This window comes from Nicotiana attenuata, chromosome 6 (genome assembly GCF_001879085.1).
Source record: "Nicotiana attenuata strain UT chromosome 6, NIATTr2, whole genome shotgun sequence".
NCBI lineage: Eukaryota > Viridiplantae > Streptophyta > Magnoliopsida > Solanales > Solanaceae > Nicotiana > Nicotiana attenuata.
Window position 1 is genome coordinate 20,815,694 of NC_031994.1, and position 20,532 is coordinate 20,836,225.

At 35.2% G+C, this 20,532-nt stretch overlaps 2 protein-coding genes and 1 long non-coding RNA gene across 4 annotated transcripts; all 3 read right to left on the reverse strand.

Annotated features, from left to right (window-relative positions):
* LOC109226688 (vesicle-associated protein 4-1-like) lies at positions 80 to 4,321 on the reverse strand. Its single transcript, XM_019391516.1, has 7 exons — positions 4,062 to 4,321; positions 3,428 to 3,498; positions 2,927 to 3,008; positions 2,706 to 2,827; positions 707 to 784; positions 504 to 623; positions 80 to 406 (listed from the first exon to the last, which is right to left on the reverse strand). The coding sequence occupies exons 1-7, from the start codon at positions 4,198 to 4,200 to the stop codon at positions 347 to 349; spliced, it is 672 nt and encodes a 223-aa protein (XP_019247061.1). The 5' UTR covers positions 4,201 to 4,321; the 3' UTR covers positions 80 to 346.
* On the reverse strand, positions 6,265 to 6,654 carry LOC109228200. The gene is made up of 3 exons (XR_002068332.1): positions 6,608 to 6,654; positions 6,430 to 6,514; positions 6,265 to 6,330 (listed from the first exon to the last, which is right to left on the reverse strand). It is a non-coding gene; the product is annotated as an uncharacterized LOC109228200 (long non-coding RNA).
* Positions 12,295 to 20,307, reverse strand: LOC109226689 (diacylglycerol kinase 5-like). Of its 2 annotated transcripts, none has more exons than XM_019391517.1 (14): positions 20,121 to 20,307; positions 19,931 to 20,001; positions 18,481 to 18,697; positions 17,522 to 17,644; positions 17,316 to 17,444; positions 16,847 to 16,932; positions 15,778 to 15,901; positions 15,343 to 15,391; positions 14,471 to 14,553; positions 14,126 to 14,193; positions 13,479 to 13,553; positions 13,224 to 13,311; positions 12,988 to 13,104; positions 12,295 to 12,813 (listed from the first exon to the last, which is right to left on the reverse strand). In XM_019391517.1, the coding sequence occupies exons 2-14, from the start codon at positions 19,978 to 19,980 to the stop codon at positions 12,487 to 12,489; spliced, it is 1,536 nt and encodes a 511-aa protein (XP_019247062.1). In that variant the 5' UTR covers positions 19,981 to 20,001; positions 20,121 to 20,307; the 3' UTR covers positions 12,295 to 12,486. The 2 variants fall into 2 exon arrangements, with proteins under 2 accessions (XP_019247062.1, XP_019247063.1); XM_019391518.1 differs by having other exon boundaries at positions 19,931 to 20,004.

Genomic DNA, 20,532 nt, shown 5'->3' on the forward strand with positions numbered 1-20,532 from the left:
AATTTTCTTGTTATACTTTCTTCTCAAAAAAATCAAATAACCACTAAGGCAACACTCCAGCTGTGAGCTGCAGTTCCAATTTATGCTCCCCAGAAGAATAATGCTTCCAGAAAAAGGAATACAATGTCTACAAGAAAATAGCCAAAAGATTACATTCCTTATATCATGCTTTTAACCGCAAAGAAGAACTTACATCTCCAGCCATTATTCTACTTTTACATGAAGAACTGTGTAGCCCTTCTCCAACATCCTTCTAAAGAAAGGCAAGTATATATAAAAGGTGTGGATCTGATTTTACATTACTATTCTGGCAAAAGATGAACTTACATAAAAACCCTTTACTGCTTTACACTGAATCCACTGCCTCAACCTGTTGCCGGGCAAGATACCTCTCCCGACGCTCCTTCTGTAAGCATAGTGAGCAAAAACACATTGTTAGAGGAATGAAATAGGCCAGGAATTAGAATGATTCATGTCTTTACACAAACATCAGATATGCTTACCCATTCATCTACTATTAAACCTTCTCCCACAACTTTCGGACCTGTGTCAACTGGAGGTTTCTTGTCAGCTTCTGCTGCAGCCTCAGCTTGGGCCAACTGACGTTTTAGTTTATCCATTGCCTTCAATCATTCAAATTACTTTGGTTGGAGATTGGACATTTGCACAATGTACAACAACAAAATATAACATGTCTAACTCTTACTGGAGAAGGGCGTTCAGGGTCCAAAAACACCACCCTTAGAGTACGCTCAACAGTGACTTGTTCCTTTTGTTCATCGAACTGCAGAAAACAACCAACGAGGGTTACACCACTAAAAAGCTCTTTTTTCTCATCAAACTGCATAAAACAATCAATGAAAGTTACACCACTAAAGCTACAGTAGTACTGTGATACAGAGCAAATATTTGATATACCTGCAACCAAAAGCACACACCCCCACATATTTTTTTGGTACAGAACAGATATTAGATATAAGGGCAACCAAAGCACAGATCCTCACCTATGTTTTACCTCTTACACTGTAAAGTTTCTCCCAGGAATAGCATCCAGGTCAAATGTAAGAGACACAGGGTTGCATCAAGACTACTACCTAGGAGTATTGCATGATGATAAAAGGAAAAAAAAAATATCGTAGATATGCAGAATGATATATGGCTGAACAAATTGGAAAGAAATGGATTATGTATGAAATTATTATCCTTCTCATTTTTAGGAAATTGAAGAGGTGGAAATTTTACATCATGGAGTTGCATGCAAAAGCAACTATACATCATTAAGTTTTAGAAGTTTCTAATCTCAACAATCAGCACTTTTTTCATCGCAAGAGCCAGTGTTAAGATTTTAGCTGATTAAACTTTTGAGATTAGCCAAAAAAGAGATTACAAAGAAGTTTATCATAAAGAGATACTTCACATCAATCATATCTGTCAGAGGTTTGTCATCGTAGACATAGCCAATTATCGTTATTCTGGGGCAAAGAACAACATGAGAATGTAGAGAGCAGAGAGGAAAATGTCCCGATTAAGATTAAGATTATAAACAAATCTCTATGAGATTTCATCAATGCATTTTCTTTTCTGGAAATGAGTCGATACGGACATAGCACCCTTTCAGCCGACACCTACAGAAAAGAACCTCTGCAGCAGTCAACATTTTTCTAGAGCCCCAACCAAGTGGAGCAACTCCTACATAACTGAAGGGAAAAGAAGAAGCAATCACGCCATGCTAATTTAGCCAGCACCACTTATATCAGATTTAGATCCTCTGGGAAACGGATTTGTCTCGGAACAAAAGGGCATCAAATCCAGAGCTTGTACCCTCATTTAACAAATTACTACAACAACAACAACAACAAACCCAGTATGATCCCAACAGATGGGATCTGGGGAGGGTAGTCTGTACGCAAACCTTACCCCTACCTAATGTAGGTAGAGAGGCTGTTTCCAATAGACCCTCGGCTCAGGAAGGGTGAGAAGAAGAGGAAAGCAAGGAAGGAACAAAGAAGGAAGCGAAAAGAAAAAGGGAGAGATAAATGATAAGTAGTACCAAATAATAGCAACAGGGAATACAATACCTGAGACGAACAAAACCACATAACGTAAAAATCTAAGAATATGAAGGGACATGCATGCTACTAAGACAATCGGTGAATAACTAAAAACTACCCACTAACCTTCTACCTTAATCCTCGACCTCCACACCCTCCTCTCAAGGGTCATGTTATTGTAGATGGAAAGAAATGATGATCTAATAAGATGTCAATGTGGCCCAGCAACCAGTAGAATATTCAGCTATTAAATTTGACCGAACTCTCTTACTGAAGACTACACGAACTATTTTCTTAATCATTGTTACTAAAATATATTTGAGCAAATTGGACTGGGTTCCATCCAAAGAAGATACACGGAATAGAAAGACAAACAAGAAACTTAATGACTCTCAATACGAAGTACATTTAAGTCCACGATCTAAACAATCCATCTAGAGATTTGCATAAATTCAAGTTTGAAAATTTGCATTGCATGGATACTAATAAATAGGATGCTGTCAGTGACAAGTTCAATGTGTAACATGCGCCGAGAAAAAAAGTACACAAGCATATTTGGCAATGAATAGGGATGACGCCTAATCATTTTTCTGGTCACGGAATGAAATATAGAGAAACTTAATTTTTCAACACCTAGTAATTTCATTAACTTACCAACTCAGGTACATAATCAGTTCCTTCTTTCACCTTCAAACTCACGATCTTGAACTTTACCTTGGTCTTTTGATCTACTATAGGCTTCTCATTGTTCTCAGGGAGCTCAATAAACTTGAAGACTGTCAACCAGATATATAATAGAAAATAAAAGGAGGATATACACTGAAAACAAATGAGATATAAAATTAATTGAAATAAAACTGAGGAAAAGTGAATACCAGTGGCAATCAGGATTTCACCAGGTGTAAGAATACCTCCAGGAGGTCGCATATAGCAGCTTTTTGGTGCAGTAGTTTGAAACTAAACAATTCAAAAGGAGCAACAAATTTAACTTAAAATTGGAAAGGAAGTGGAAACTTAGACTACTGCTTATTTTGTGTCATCCATATCAATTAATGATTTGTGATGAAGATAACAATACAAAAAAATTTGAATCGAATTTCGCAAGATACATCACCAATTTTAGAACTTAAGAAACGAAGTTATAAATCACTAAGCTTCCACGCGGAAAAAAAAACGATCTAAAACGATCCAGAAAAAGGTGAAGTCATCACAAAACAATGACACCTCATATTCAATGTCCGTTTTAACTAAAAGTATAAACTTTAAAAACTGCATTTGTTATAAATGCCAAAAGCTTCAAAGGCTGCAAAGAAATATAGATGAAAAAAATCAACTAGCACAAAAGGGTTGAACAAAAATGGGGATAAGTAGTTTACCTTGAATGCAACATAAGATTTGCTTGTGTTCTTCATCCTTACAGCACTCTTCGCCTGCTTTCCGGGTTCATCTTCAGAACACAACACCAAAAACAGGAACCAATATATCTGTCATTGTCAACATTACATAGCTAAACCAAAATTCTTTTTCCAGTGTTTGATTACCTTGAATTGTGGAAATACTTCTCCTAAAAAATTACTTTAACCAAAATAATTATCTTCCTTTCACTTATGGGCACGAAACCGTTTTGCTTAACAAATACCACAACTCTTACAACATATCACATGATACTATCATATACTTTCCTTCCATCCCATTTTATGTGATGGAACATACTATTTTCTATTTAGTATGTTCCTAAAAGAATGATACATATCTATATTAAGAAATAATTAAGTTTTAAACTTTTCATTACCGTTAATTAAATGATATACTATAGCAATACAAATTTCTATGACTTGTTTTAGACCACAAGTTTCAAACAGTTTTTTTTCTTTCCTTTTTTAAACTGTATGTCCAATCAAACAACTTTCACATAAATTGAGACAGAGGTAGTATCATATCTTCATATAAAAAGACCTAAAATGGAATAACGAGAAGTAGTAAACAGGTAAGTAAATAAACTCTACTCACAAGGAAAGTAGAGTTTGCTAGCAGGATCAAGACGGAGCCTACGCCTACGCCAAGCCGGAAATATTGATTTAGTGAAGGGGCAGAGCCACCCGACTTTTCCGTCGGAGGGTTGTCGCTTGTGGCGGTCGGCGGTAGCCATGGCCCGGAGCGTAGTGGAGTTCAGATGTTAAATTACAATTTCAGACCATAAAAATTAGGGGAATTAATGTCGTCGTTTATGTGGGAGCTTTAGGTTGACTCAAGTTTTAGAAGACTTAAAGGTCAGAAACAGTGATGTTATTATATCGAGTTTTTCAAAAATCATCCCTTAACTATAGCTCAAACCTAAGGTACATCCTTGGGTTACCTCAGTAAACAAAAAACATCCTTATATTATCTAAAAGGTGGCAAAAATCATTCCTCCGTTAACTTTTGTCAAAAAAAACTAACGGCATCTAGGGGTGGGCATCGGTCGGTTTGGTTATGAATATTATCGATTTACCATATCGGTTACCGGTTTACAAATTTGATAAACCGATAACAGAACCGATAAGATATAGGTTATTGGTTAATCAGTTATCTATCATTATCGGTTCGGTTATCAATTTACCCGATAAGATAACTCAATCTAGAGTTAATAAAAAAAGAGAAACAATTCACTGGAGTTAAGCAAAAAAGAGCACATATAGTATACTACCCATTTCTGCGTTCTGTCAAGTGGCCACAATTGGAATAGTACTATTCTTCAACAACAGTTGTCCAAATACATTAATAATAATACAAAGTAGTAGCAATTTCACCTTAAAATTAACAAGTCCAAACATGTAGTATTAACAGTCCAAGATAAATTGGATGTTGTTTGTCAAATGCCTAACCTAAAAAAAGAAATCATAGAGCAAAACCTTGATCTCTGCATGGGCAATACTAACACAGAAATAAAAAATACCTAGAAGGCAAGAAAATGTTGTCCTATTGTCAAAGCTCAGCTTACTGTACAAAAAAATAATGTTCAAAAATATACCCGAAACTGACGAAGATTGTCGATTGAGAATTGATAAGTGCGAAGAGAAATTCGTAATAGGTATAGGCTGCACAACGTGAGCTCACAAAATTAAGAAACGAAAATAAAAAAATAAAGAATTATTAACAGTCAAAAATACCAATATGAAGATAAATTTTATTATAAAAATTAAAAGCCTAATGTATAAGACTAAAGACTTATGCTAGGAGTAACTAGTAAGGTCTATGAAGAATGAAGATGAAGCAACCGAAGAATAGGAGAGAATAAAGTGAAGCCCTAGCATATGTATATACTTAAGGGTGAAGTCGTAATTTTACTAATTCTTATTGGGTTATCGGTTAACCCATTAACAAAATTGGCAAACCGAGACCCGAACCGATAATCCAGTAGCGAAAAAATTCTAAACTGTACCGAACCGTTAACCCTATAACCCGATACCGATAACGCAATAAATAATTAACGGTTCGGGTTATCGATATTAACCCATATATGCCCAGCCCTAACAGCATCAGCAAAAAAAATGTCAAACACTTGCCTTTCCCCCTAAATTTTCCCATTCTATCCCTTCCATCCTCTACCTTCAGCGAAGCAAAGGCTTCTGAGCACCCAAACCTTCATCAATTGCCCCCAAATGTCCAAGGAGTGAGACCCCACATTATCATCCTCCCTCCACAAATGACTGATTCTTCAACAAGCTACTCGGGAGGTGTCTGTGTGAAGAAGCAGTCTTTTGTGGAGGGAGGGTGATAATGTGGGGTCTCACTCCTCGGACATTTGGGGGCAAATGACGAAGGTTTGGGTGCTCAGAAGTAGGGGTGGGTGTCGGTCGGTTCGATCGGTTATTATGAAATTATGGTTCGGTTTATTGGTTTTGTAATATTAATAACCAAATCAAACCAAAGTATTTACGGTTCGGTGCGGTTTTCTCAAAGTTCGGTTCGGTTATTTCCAGTTTATTTTTTCGGTTTTAAACGGTTCAAAGAAATTGCACATAGTGTAAGAGAGACGAAACTAGTGTAACTGACATTTAGTGCAATGGCCGGAAATGCTGTTGGACCAATGACATTTAGTTCATTTCGGTGCGGTTTACGATTTAAGGAAATTGGATGTTCTGGAACGAGGATGTTTTATCTGTATTTCAATGCAATGGTACCTCATTAGCACATAATCGATATCAGTTAGTCAGAAACTCCATTGGGTCCAGTTTTTGAATTCATTCATTCTCGCGCAACTTTTGAGCATTACTCTCAATTGCCATATTACTAGAATCTGTCCATATTCATATGGGAGCAGCAGCAGAGAAGTTAGGTCAGCAATATGCTGGGACCTGACTAGAATGAACCAAAGAGATTCAAAGAACAAAGGTACCATCTGTTGGCATTTGCGAATGTTGCTGCTGAGAAGCCGCAGACTGAGGAAATTGACTGGGAACACTCGGTGAGTTTCTAGATGCCTGAATTAAATTTTATGACGTAGAGTTAATACACAAAGATTGAGAAATTTCATCTTTTTTATGTAACAACTGAAAAAATGCTGCTTCATCTACCTGAGATTGAAATTTATATACAGCCATTTTGAGCATTTGGTCACCAAATACTTCTCGTGTGTCTTACAAAACCTTCCTTAGAAATTTCATTTTTCTGAACACATATTCCTTTTGTTAGCAAAACTACTATAACAGAAAAGGCAAAATAATGCAAAAACAAGTCAGCACTTTGAGTTTAACGTAACGAGTCTGGAGTTGCGAAATGATGCATTTAGTGCAATGGCTGGAAATATTGTTGGGCCAATAAAACCAAGAATAGAGAACAAGCAAAAGAATTAACACAGCAGCACAGTTAACCAAAATTTCGATTTTTCGATTTAACCGAAAACCGAAATACAAAAACCGTAAACCGCACCGAAAAACCGAAAATTAATAATTTTAAAACCGTGTACCGACCGAAAAACCGATTAAACCGAAACCGAAAAACCGAAATTCACGGTTCGGCCGATTTATTCGGTTCGGTCGGTATTATGCCCACCCCTACTCAGAAGCCTATGCTTCGCTTAAGGTAGAAGATGGAAGGGCTAGAATGGGAAAATTTAGGGGGAGGCACGTGTTTGACATGCTTTTTTGTTGATGGTGTTAGTTTTTTTGACAAAAGTTAACTGAGGGATGATTTTTGCCACCTTTTAGATAATATAGGGTTGTTTTTTGTTTACTGAGGTAACTCAAGGATGTACCTTAGGTTTGAGCTTATAGTTAAGGAATGATTTTTGCCAAAAACTCGTATTATATCAGTAATGATAAAAGAACATAAAAATCCTTTGTTCACTTTTCTTCCAAATGAGATCTGAAGGAAACCTTGTTGCTCCCAAACGCACGCTCAAGTATACGTGATCGACAAGTAATATAGGATTGTAAGTCCAGATATCGTACCCATAGGGACTTGTGATTAACTATCAACCAAATTAAATCAAACAATTAATCTATTCAAGCGATTCCTAAAGTATGAATATTTAACTAAAATTAATCTAGAGTAACAAATTAAGAGATTAAAGAAACAAGTTGGCGAATTATAGAGACAAATTCTATGTGAGTGAACATTCTAGAGCTATGGGTTAGCTAACAATCCCGTTGAGTTTTCTACCTAAATTGTCTAATTAATTTATCTAGTTTATTGATTGACAAGGTTAATATTGCTCGTAGCCTTCTCCCGATGTACAACTCGCCTATTCAAGCTAACCTAACGCCTATATTCCTATGGAATTAGGATTAACAAGAACGCATTTATAATTCCCGTATAATAACCAAGCAAGGCGATTAGGTATATTCCTATCCTAACCGCAAATCCGACCCCCCTCAGAGTTAAGATCTTGCTCTACTCACTATATGCACTTTAGAATTCCCTCTCCCGAGTTCAATCCTAGATTCGTAGATAGTATTCAATTGGTGATCAAGCAATCAAATAATTAAGCGCAATATTGAATAAATAAACCAATATGATAAAATAATAAGAACAATTCAAGCTTCAAACTACAACGTTCATGTAGCACCCAAAACTCTAAAAACTAGTAAACTATGAGATTAAAAGAATAGAAGAGAAGTAAAACTAGTTAGAAGCCTCCTTCAAGAGTGGTTTGTGTTCCCCCACGTGAATTCTCCTTCAAAGTATGTTCCCCTAGGTCTAAGATCTGTCCAAAATCCCCAAAATAGCATTTTTATATGTATTTATATCAAGTAGGGTCGGGCCTAGACGAAACACCTTTTCCTGCGCGAAATAGGACACTGGCTCTGTAGAATTTGTACTGGCGCGCCGCACACTGCGCCGCACTGTGCGGTGTGCCTGTGGGGAAGTTCAGAGAACTGATTCAGACAGACTGCATGAAAATTCCAAAGGCGCGGCGCACTGTGCGGCGCGGTAATGGGAATTTGCGAAACTGCAAAACATGAAAGTTGTAGCCCTTTCAAATAGCTTTCCAGCGATATATTGTGGAGCCCAAACGGAGTTCTGAGCGAAAAGTTATGTGCATTTTACTAGACAATGCGTCATATGCCCGCTCGATTCTTCGTTTCGTTCTTAACTATCATCCATTGATCCCCGAACACGATCCCGGCTTAATTCCTTGGGCTTTTACTCAGACTTCAAAGCTCCAAATCACTTGAATTCATTCCATAATTTCTACATAGCTCGGAATCACTCCTACAAGGCATAAAATACAAATTTAGTGCAAAACACTAGCGATTAAAGCTCAAACTCAATTAAAGTGCAGTAAATTAAAATGTAATAAGCGACGAAAATACACAATTATAACCTATCATCAAACCTCCCAGCAAAATCCAAAGTTTTTGGGGCCAATTGTACACAGACGTGGATTTAAGGAATTGTACAAATATTAAATTCATATTTAGTAAAGAAAAAAAGACTTTTAAAATTTATTATCTTAGATATGTTATAGAAGTAACATTTATGTGCCTTTTAAGACTTTTGAAATGCCATTAATATATGTGTGACTATAAGATTTATTAAATACTATATGTGATTTTAAACATTAAAAAATTATCAATAAACATACAAAAAGGATCAGAAATACGCATTGACTATGCAAAAAGGATTATTTATACTCTATTATACTTTCAGTCTAATATTATCCCTGATATTATAGAATAGATGCAAAAAATACCTTTCCTCATTAGTGTCCTCCCCCATGAAGAATATCGTCCCATGTGACCTAATATATTACTGAAATGAATGTCACATGACATGCTACCTCGTTAATCCAATTCCAAAATCTTTCGCCAAAAGTTTTATCAGTCGTTGAAATTCTCGTAATCTCCATAGTTATGAAATGCATTAAACTATATGAAGACATAACATAAGTAATCGAAGACGAAACTAAAGAAGAGAAAAAATGAAAGAAATATTAAAAGAAGATAGGCCAACAAATTCACTGCCTGAGGTATTACAAGATTAAACAGGTATAGCTCAGGTAAGCATACGCTATACCCGGTCAAACTCGACCAGACGTCCGTTAGCATGAGATAGAGGTGTTCATAAAAATTCGAAAAATTGAACCAAACTAAAAACCGACCAAAAAAGCTGATACTTTTTAGGTTTGGTTTGATTTAATTTTGAATTTTGAAAACAGATCAAACTTGGTTTGGTTTTAGTTCTAATCAAAAAATAGCCTAAAAAAACCGACTATAAAAGTAGCTATTTAAATTTATTATTACACCTCCATATATAAAGTTTCTAAAATTTTATGGTACATATTAGTCGTTTGTATTTTTAGTCTAGCTCTTTGCTATTATAATAATTTAATTCTTTGCCTTTGCATTCTAATTTGATTGGTAGTTTTCTTTTACTAAGTACAAAAATTTATTTAATGTTAAAAATAATTAATTTTTAATTAAGTACTTAAATTATTCATCACTATTTGATTCAATTATCATCAATATATCTTGGTAAATGATAGATTTCTCAAAGAGCAATTGGTTGATAGTGTTAAATGTAATAGCCGAAATATGCGTTTGGTAGTGTAAGTCTTATATTTAAGAAGAAATCGATAAATAATCTAAAAAACAGAAAAACCGACAAAAACTGAATCGATAAAAAACCGACTCAATTCGTTTGGTTTCAATATTAACCGACTTACTTAATTTAGTTTCTCTTTAGGGAAAAACCCATGAACACCCCTAACCTGCGATGTTTGGGTATACAGCATGCCTGGCATAGTTGTTCTTTCCTTTTCTTTGCGTTATTTTTTTTCACCATATTTTAGTTCTTCGAGTTAATTTTGAATTACTTTGATTCCAAAGTAACTAAATGAGTACTACCTAAACAAATAAAAATAAATGGGAGATAAAAAAATCTTTAATAATAATAATAATAGTACTTATAAAAAAAAAGGTTATCCATCTTATCTCTAAGGTATATTTAAGGTTTAATAATTATTTGATTGTTGGCCGATCTCTTTACATATGCTATCCGGAGATATGGGGATTTCGATAATTGTTCCTTCGCCAAATGAGTGTCGCAATAGGTAATATAGGCTGCCAATTTTGATCTCAACAATCTGACTTTTGGTCTAGTTATGTGTATTCCACATTGTACCCAAGCTTTAAAGTTAGCTGATTGGTTGTAAGTGGAAGTTTGTATTTTCCATTTTTAGTTTCTCAATAGAGATAATGAGAGACTAATTAAGATAAATTAAGGAGAAAGTAAAAGGCAAAAACATTTAAGACAACATTCAAGTGATTTATCGTGATCATCATCAATATATACAGAAAATGGAGAGCTGAGATGGACACTATCAATTAGGTCCCCAACAGGCCAAGTACATGATATTTCTCAAAGACTCTTCAGATTGTTTCAATTTCTGCTCCCTTACCCTTAGCATTTCATTTGACACAAGTTTAGTCCGCCAGAGAGTCTCTTAGCTTGATGAGAAAAAGGCCTCGTGAAATTAGCCTTGGCATGTTGGTGTAGTAACCTCATAGTATAATTCCATCTAGCAAAACCTTGATCTTTTAATGCCTCCAATGCTTGTTGCCACTATCCAAGCTCTTCTTGATGAACTCATTTTGTCGCTGCTTCTTCTTGAATCTTGAAAAAGTTAGGTGTTTGATTTTTAAGTCGCTTGTGATTTTGGATGAAAATGAAGTGTTAGTGGCACTTTGTTATATAGGAGGATGAAAAGGAAAGCCATAGGAAATTGTAATATGGGAAAAATCACCTGTACCCTGGTTTTCAAAGAGAAAATGTTAAAGAATGGGCGGCAGCAAATTGTTTAGGATACTGGTTGGTCCTCAACTCCACACGACTAGGGGTGTGCATTCGAATCGATTATTTGTTTTATTGAAACGATAACGATAAGAATATGTACAAATCGATAAGTAATTATCGATAAGGGTCAAAATCGAATCGATAAATCGAATGCACACCCCTAGACAGGACTGTGGGAGCAGGGGCGCACATGGTTTTCTCTCCTGGGAACGGAACCTTATCCTAAAAATATTAAAGAGAAAAAAAAAAATAAAGAATAATCATATTTCGATATCCTTAATAATTTGTTTAGGATTCTTTCCTTCTTATCCTGTTTCAAAAATATTACTATTCCTTCCGTTTCGAAACCTATTTCCTTTTTTGTCCGTTCCAAAAAGAATGACCTCTTTCTAAATTTAGTAACAATTTAGTTTAAACTTTCAATTCTACCCTTAATGAGAAGCTTTTATAACTACACAAATACTCTGAACCCCCTTTTGACTTGTTTAGGACCATAAATTCAAAAAGTCTTCATTTTTCCTTAAACTTCGTGCTCGGTCAAACAGATTCACATAAATTAAAATGGAGGGAGTATATTTTTTCAATATGTAAAAATTAATTAAACTTTAATTCTCGGTTTTTTATTGGCATGCCGCATGACTTGTTATAGATCTTATTGAATACAAAATAAGAGTATATTTAGTATAGTATTTAATCTAAATTTCGTGTCTTTTTTCCCCTTAAATTAAATTCTGTATCAGGGCATTAAAAGTTGTTATACATTACATAGATCATATAGCCAAAAAAGCGAGGACTAGTAACAAAACATAATCTAGAATTGAAATAGTCAGTTGAAGTTAAGAGTGATGATTGCTAAGTTGGTAGAGCACCTCCACATTAGAAGAAATCGGAGAGCTATTTATGTGGGTTAAAAAAGAAAGAAAAAATAAGTGAGACTAGAAGCAAACTGGTAATATGCCAGTAATGCAAACAACTAATACTAATATCAATTTTATAATTGGTGTCATGATCAAATGATGTAGCTGCTACCGAAGGGCTAAACTGTTTTTTATATGGTGGTGTCCTGACGAGCGCGTGCATACCTCGACTATTTTATCTGGTACATCCTACCTCCTATCAGCGGAACTTTACCCACCAAGACCTTCAAAACGCCTAACTAAACATGTGTAATGTCAAAACCATCTGCTATGCGGAAAGTGTCAGCTGCACCCAACTTTCTCCTCTCTTCTGAGTCATCTTCAAAATCTTTTTCATGATTGTTGTCTTTCTCTTCCTCGTGAAGGTGATTTGAGGTAGGCGCATTGATACTTCTGGATCGGCAATGTGGACTGGCGAGCATGTTCACTTGACCAAAATGGGATATTTCTATGACCACGTCCCTGTCATCATCCGTGGGAAGGCGTTGCTTCCATGGTTCCCCATCCATCCTCATAAATGTATGCTCAGCAGCACCCTTGTGAAACTCAAATCGGATTCTGTTCGCCTACAGATATATAATAGAGAACAACGTTAAAAATCCATGATATAAACCAAAGAACATTAGCTTTTCTGTATTATGAGCACTTATTAACCAAAGAACTTAACAAAATGCACCACAGAAGCACATTGAATTGATCAAACATATTTACATCTTAAGAATTTTTCTTGATCAAACAACCTGTGCAAGGCGTGTTCCGTGCCCTCCTGGAGTAAACAGAATAAGTCCATGCCAAGCATCTCGGAAACCAACAACCTCAAGCAGACCATCATCAACATATGGAGGAGTAAGGTCCCTCTGTTAAAGTAAAAAAACATAAAGCAATACAGAAAATGTTTTACTAGACGACGAATACAGCCAACTAATCTTATTAACACAGTATTCATCATAGATATAAGGAAAATATAGAAACTGACTTCATGCAGCTTCTTCTTGTTAGGTTTTCCCCAAGGATTAAGTCCTCCAGAAAAGCTGGGCAAATTAAGGCAGACGATAGACCTAATGCTGCACATACAACCACAGGAAACAACAATGTCATAGGTCTTTACCAGCTCATGAACATCTATTTGTAAAGGTTTCCAAAACTTGTGTCATCTATTCACCTATTGGAGATTTAAAAGTAAAAAGGGAAAAAAGCAAATGGTGCAGGTTATAGAGCATCATACTGCTACCTTTTAGGTATGTGAAGGTCTATCCATTCTCCTGGGCTTTTCATTATTTTGACATTTGCTAGCTGTGCAATGTTTCTGCAGGAAAAAAACGGATTCATTCAGTGTTTAGTTTGAAATGACCTGTCTTTATAAGAGAGGACTGTTCCATCACCATCCTCGCATACTAATGGAACACAGAACAAAGATCAATAGACATATGAATAAATTCTTTGCAGTTGGTGACAAAGTGTAAAGATGCCAAGATCATAAATGTCATGTTAAACAACTATCTGATATCAAATAAAGGCAAATATAAAGCATGAGAATGGTACTGAGGATTGAGATAAATATGCTGATGCTATAACACATATTCCTAATAACATAGACTATGATATTACGAAAGGTCCATTTCCTGGCATTATGGCCATATAGTCCATTAAATATCTAAAATGTTTTGTCGCTAGGTCATACATAATAGTTTTCTCTTCCTTCTTCGAGCACATGCAAAAAGAAACCTCTTGGAACTAACTATCACTAAAAATATTTCCCAAACCATAATGATGTGCATACTGGCAGGGGAGAAAGGTAATGGACTGTGTTAAAACAAATAAAGAAAGACATGATATGACCAGCGATATATACAGGTTAACCTTGACTAGAAGACTAACCTTGAAGATGGATGCACGAAAGAAGTGCAAAACCATCCTTGTTTACATACAAGCTTTCCATAAGTTCTCTAAACAAATCGTAAACAAAGAGAAAGGACTATCAGAGATGATTTCAAATAAAAGTAATTGAACAGATAGAAAACAAAAGGAACACCGGTAAGAAGCATAGGTAAAAAGATAATATTGGACAAAACATCGGGAGACCATTGGTAGCAGGGGTATCTATAATTATATAGCCATATTTGACATGTCAAGAGACTTTGTAAGCTACTTCAGAACATAAAACAAACCAGAAGTAGGCAAATTAACATGATCACACCATGTTCCAAATGACTGTAAGAGGACCTGATTAACTAACTGGTGTCTGAACTTTTGTGGATGGAGCTTCCTCTCGCTGTGAAATGCATATGAAACTTGAGCATCCATTCCTGCAAGTTATGGAAAAATGAATAAAGTGAAAAAGGTGAAAAGCTTCAACTCGGGAATGAAAAAAAATACTACACTAGATAATGCAAGAATGAAGTTCTTGATGAAATCATGACACAAATTAGAAAATGTAGTGCTTCTAGGGAATGTAGACCTCTTGTATAGCTTTGCATTAGATAGAGAAGGGTGTCATAAACCAATTTGACTGGATTGTTCACTAAACAGGCCAAATGTACACCACCCCATAGAATTCATTTAAGCTTCAAGTGCTGAAGTGGAGTATTTGAATACTACAATAACCAATAAAAGATGTGAGAGGTGGGGAGAGGTGATTAGGCAAGACATGGCGCAACTTCAGCTGACCGAGGACATGATCCTTGATAGGAAGGTATGGAGGTCGAGGATTAGGGTAGTAGAGTAGGTAGTCTAGAGTGTTCATAACAGTAGTATTGGCACGCAGTCTTGCTTTTTGTTGGTAGTAGGTTTTATGACTAACCGTTGTTTTCTTTCATTGTTGATCGCCTTACTATCTTGTTGTTTTTATTTTGCTTTTGTATGGCTTTTTGGTACTGTCCCTTATTGTCTATATTTTCATTAATATGGTGCTTATGCTTTCTTGAGCCGAGGATCTATTGGAAACAGGCTCTCTATTCTCACAAGGTAGGGGTAAGGTCTGCGTACACACTACCCTCCCCAGACCCCACGGTGTGGGTAATACTGGGTTTGTTGTTGTTGTTGTTGTTGTAATAACCGATAAAAGATATATTCAGAGGAGGGATTAAAACACTTGCCTATGCTGAAGTAGTTCCAAAATCCTCCTCGAAATATATGATGACGTTCCTGAAAATAGGCATAGTGCACCTTAAGGTAAAGGAATGCATGATAAGAGGGAGATAAAGTTAAGCAGGTGAAATCAAATTAAATTATTCATTTCCTCAGTGAGAGTATCGGACATCTCAAACAAACCTTAACAAGGTATAAGATCAACAAGTTATTTTTTAACCCAATCAATCCGATATCAGATGTATTCTAGCATCTAGAAAGGATGTTTAAGGTGGAACATTGTTCTAGTTGTAAGATTTCATTTACTTAAGTACAAGAAGTAAATAGGCAGCACATTTCCAGTAGGCGACGGAAAGGGAAAATCTAGATACTCTCTGCTGGAATATATTTTTAGCTGACTTATAGACTAAGCAGACGAAAAAATGGACTGAATAGTTTGATACCTTGTTCAAAGTATCAGCTCGAGACACATGATGAAAGGCATGCAATGAATGTGGTAGCTCAAGAGGTGCAATAGGAACACAAGAACCTTCTTTAGGAGCCTTCATTTTCATAAGAATATGCCAGCTGAAACGTAATAACCGTCATGTCAGCCAAATGAAGATTTTCAGGTTTACTCAATGAAAGATGCACAAATTGTCATGCTAAATGGCTTGAACATATCTATATAGCATGCAACAGTCTTTAGAAACAAGTTTTCGGTTTATTTTGTATGTACACAATCATGGATCTTCTTCAAACAGCTTCCAAATTAGTGTACTGTCAGTCAATGTAGAAAAGGTAAATCCTTGATTCAAAGTATAAAACACTAAGATAAATCATTGCTCACATATAATTAAGTAGAGTCATGATTTAAACAGCAACCACACTTCAGTTTAACAAAAAGAAACTAAGTAATTAAAATCAGGAGTTACTGAAACTAGATGTTTGCAAGTATATTATCCTGCGTTGATGGGATGTACCAGGTATCCGATAGAATAGTTGAGGTGTATGTAAGCTGGCCCAGACACCACTTTTAAAAATTAAAACAACAACAATCAACCCAGTGTAATCCCATAAGTGGGGTCTGGGACTTTTAAAAATTAAAAACATAAATAAAATAAAATAAAAATTTTAAAAAATAAAAAACAACCATCCTGCCAGCTATAATGTTTAGATTAAGAATACCTAGAGATGGTGTAAAAATCCCTGCTAAGAGTTCTATTCATGATCTGATATTTTAAATTCAGAAATCTGGAAAAGCTATCATCATGATGTTATCAGGTTTTCTTCATAAAGCTGCCAGTAGAAACCCATAGCATTATTCAAATTAATGCAGTATAGTTGAGGAAGTATTGCACACTGTATTTAGTGAAGATTAGTCGATGGAATGGTGTATTACAAGCCAAGACGAAGCAAATATTTACAGCAATAACTAAGGCATGATAACATCAGGGGAAACACTTATGTATTTGTTGACAAGTAGATATGCAGAGAACCTTCAAATCACCACTCAAGTAAAACCAAAATTACCTGTCAACTTTCATTTCTATTCCATTTTTCACTTGATTCAGGAATGACTTCACAGACTGGCAATTAGTACCAGGATTCTTTTTCCCCTGCAATTATTAGACATATTCTCAAGCAGATGTAAAGCTAATTGATAGAATACCTACAAGAGTACTCTATAAAAGGAATGTGATTAACATAGGCATAAACAAATCAAGAATTTAAAGGCAGTGTTGAAACGTTTATGCACATATACATAGTTTGAGCACGAGAAGTGGGTGCACGTGCACCCAGCGTCTATATAATAGTTCAGCGTCTAAACACGAAGGGCATTATTCTGCATTTAGACCAACACCTTTGATTTTATACTTGTAAAGAGTATTAGAATCACTGAAAATACAGCTATTAAGTCGATGGAGACCTATGGTAATGTGTTCAAGTGTCATATATAGAATAAATTGTTCCATCAGATAATGTGATCTCGGTGTCTTACCCAGCCAAATGCAAAAGGTAGATTGTTTCCAGTTCCTAATGGCACAGTTGCAATTGGAGGTGGATGAACCAATTTAAGATCTGAAACAACACCAAGAATCCACCCTGCTGTTCCATCCCCACCTGCTACCTATGTGACTAAATATACTTCAGATATATCAATCAAATAACAAATAAGTAATACTTCAATTTATAACCAAAACTCACAATGATTCTCAATCTCCTTTCAATTTCATGTGACAAGCTATCTCCATTTTGCTTATGCTTTTCTAAATTGGAGTAAAATTGATGTAGAACCTTGTCAGGTGCCTTTTCTCCCAAATCAAACACCTGAAAACAGTCATTGAATAACTTAACCTTTGCATTTATACAACTTTCACAATTTTCCAACAAGAAGCGCTAGTTAGAAGGTGCGAGCGGTTAGCCTCGGTGGGTAGCAGGAGGGGTAGAGGTAGGCCAAAGAAGTCTTGGGGAGAGGTTATTAAGCGGGAGTCGACGCAACTGGAGCTGACCGAGGACATGGCCCTAGACAGGAGGGTGTGGAGGTCAAAGATTAGGGTAGAAGGTTTGTAGGTAGTCAAGCGTTTGTCTTTGTCTTACTCAGTTCGCTAGCATTAGTGTTAGTATGATATCTTTTATTCATATTCTTGGATTCAATCTTATTTCATCTTGCTGTTATTCATATTTGTTGCAATTACCTTTTCTTTTTCAGTCGTTCTTTAGCCGAAGGTCTATCTGAAACAGCCTCTTTGCCCTTCCAAGGGTAAGGGTAAGGCTAAGGCTGCGTAATCTTATCCTCCCCAGACCAGACCCCACTTGTGGGAAACTACTGGGTTTGTTGTTACTGTTATTGTTGTCACAATTTTCCAACAATATATACAAGTTGAGTTAACATTTTACTCCCTCCATTTCAATCTAGATGAGGTAATTTGACTCGACACAGAGTTTAAGAAGAAAAAAGAAGACTTGAAATCTATGGTATTAAAAGCTTAAGGGGTAAAAACTTTATGGGGTCATGGCATTTGTGTGGCTATAAAAACTTCTCATTAAGGGTCAAATGGGTAAAAATAAAGAATTTAAAATTGAATTATTTCCGAATATAGAAATATGCTGGAACAGACTAAAAAGTAAAGTATATGGTTAATAAAAGTATAACAGAGGTTTACCTGATTTTGATTAAGAAGAGAACGGTATGTCAAAAGAAGCTGTCCACCTAGTTGGCCACCACTTTTGGAGTTGATAAATACAAGTAGAGGACAAGAAGCTATGTCGTCATAGTCATTCTGTATATTTCTTTCAGGTAGAGGTAGTAGTATGTAATCTGGAATGTAATAATCCTTCAAAAAGCTCTCAGCTTCACAATCTACAACTGGTGCTTTATTACTGCAAATATATGGTTTAAGAATTCAACGTCATAATGACCATGAAACAATAACAATTTCTACAAACTACATAAACGCCAACAAAGACACAAGAAACTGGATTAGTCAGACATTCAAGAATAGTGGAAATGGTTACATTTCTATAGCCACGTTTAGGAGCAATCAAATTTATTAGTCTCTTGCTATTCCAATAATCTTTTCAAATGGAATGTCATGATTTACACAAATAGCCACTTTTCTGGCCTTTTAATTATAAATTGATCACTCTTCTGAATTAGACCAATGGTGAAGTTCGAAAGAGATCATCTCGTCTAAAGTTTAAAATTCAAAACTAATATTCGCTCCCTACGTTTCAGTTTATACCGAGTAGTTTGACTGGGCGCAGAATTTAAGAAGAAAAAAAAAAAACTTTTAAAATTTGTGGTCTTAAAAATTTACATGGTAAAAGTTTTGTGAGGTCACTGGTATTTGTGTTACTATAAAAACTTCTCATTAAGGGTAAATGAGTAAAATAAAAAAAATTAAAATAAAATTATTTTCAAATATAGAAATGTATTATTCTTTTTTAAAGGGACTAATAAAGAAAGTGTGTCGTATAAATCGAAATAAAAATAGTACTTCCTCCGTTCACTTTTACTTGGCATGTATACTAAAAATAGATTTTTATTTTTACTTGTCACTTTATGCATATCAATAGAGACAAAAAAAATTGTGTCTCGAAAAAGGATGGAGTATGTATCTAGGATTACTTTTTGAAAGTCATTTGTCCATATAGACGTGTGTTTAATTTGTTCTAGTGTCAAACCTTTCATTTTTTATGATCTCCTATATTCCCTTTGAAATCTTATGTAATAGTTGAAGAATTTCAATAATATCCTAATTCCTATATACGTATAATATATTTGCTAAAAAGATCACCAAGTACTACATACAGCCACAATCACGAATAAACCTACAATGCAATTATTAAACTAAGCTTTTTTATTAGTTTTATGTGGAAAAAGGAATTGTGTATATATATATATATATATGATTATGATCAAAATTAAAATTGATGCTGATCAACAACAGCCAATGTCAATTACATTCCCTTCTCTGCTCAGTGCTCACAATCTTCCACAAATTGAAGTGCAAAGAAAAATACTAGCATATTAAAGGCAGAATTTTACTTGGTGATCTTTTTAGCAATAGTAGTTGAGAAAAATAACTAATAAGAGAGCATATATATATGCACCTTTTGTGGAAGAAATTGTGAAGTGATGACTCTGCAATATGGTTGACCATAGTTGCGATCCTGTGGACTACCTGCTAATTAATTTAGCAATATAAAATTATGTTTCAGAAACTCCACAACAAGTTCTCAGATAGTTGTATAGAGGAAGCAACAAAGGAAGACGTAGAATCAGAGATAGAAGATGCTTTACTTGGCCACAAAAACAAATTTTGAATAGAGAAAACCAAAGTTACTGAAAACTAGTAGTTAAGAATGAAGAAGTAATCTCCTAATTAAGGAAGACTTGAATGATCGAAATTCGTGTGATGATAAATATATATATATATATAAAGAGAAGAAGGATGAACAAAAATATAAAGTGGATTATTAGCTGAAGGGGGGGTGATCAGCACTTCTATTGACCGTGGTAAAGCTTAAATAGAGAAGGACGGAAGTGAACAAATGCATCCTATTTCAGAGAAATTTATGAATTCTCTATTTTTTTAAGTTATTGAGTTCTAAATTGATAATTTGTGCATAATTCGCTAATTTTTTAAGATAAATTGAGAGTTTAGACATAAGTTACTGGTTCAACCGAACCCGTATCCAATGGCTAGCTCCGC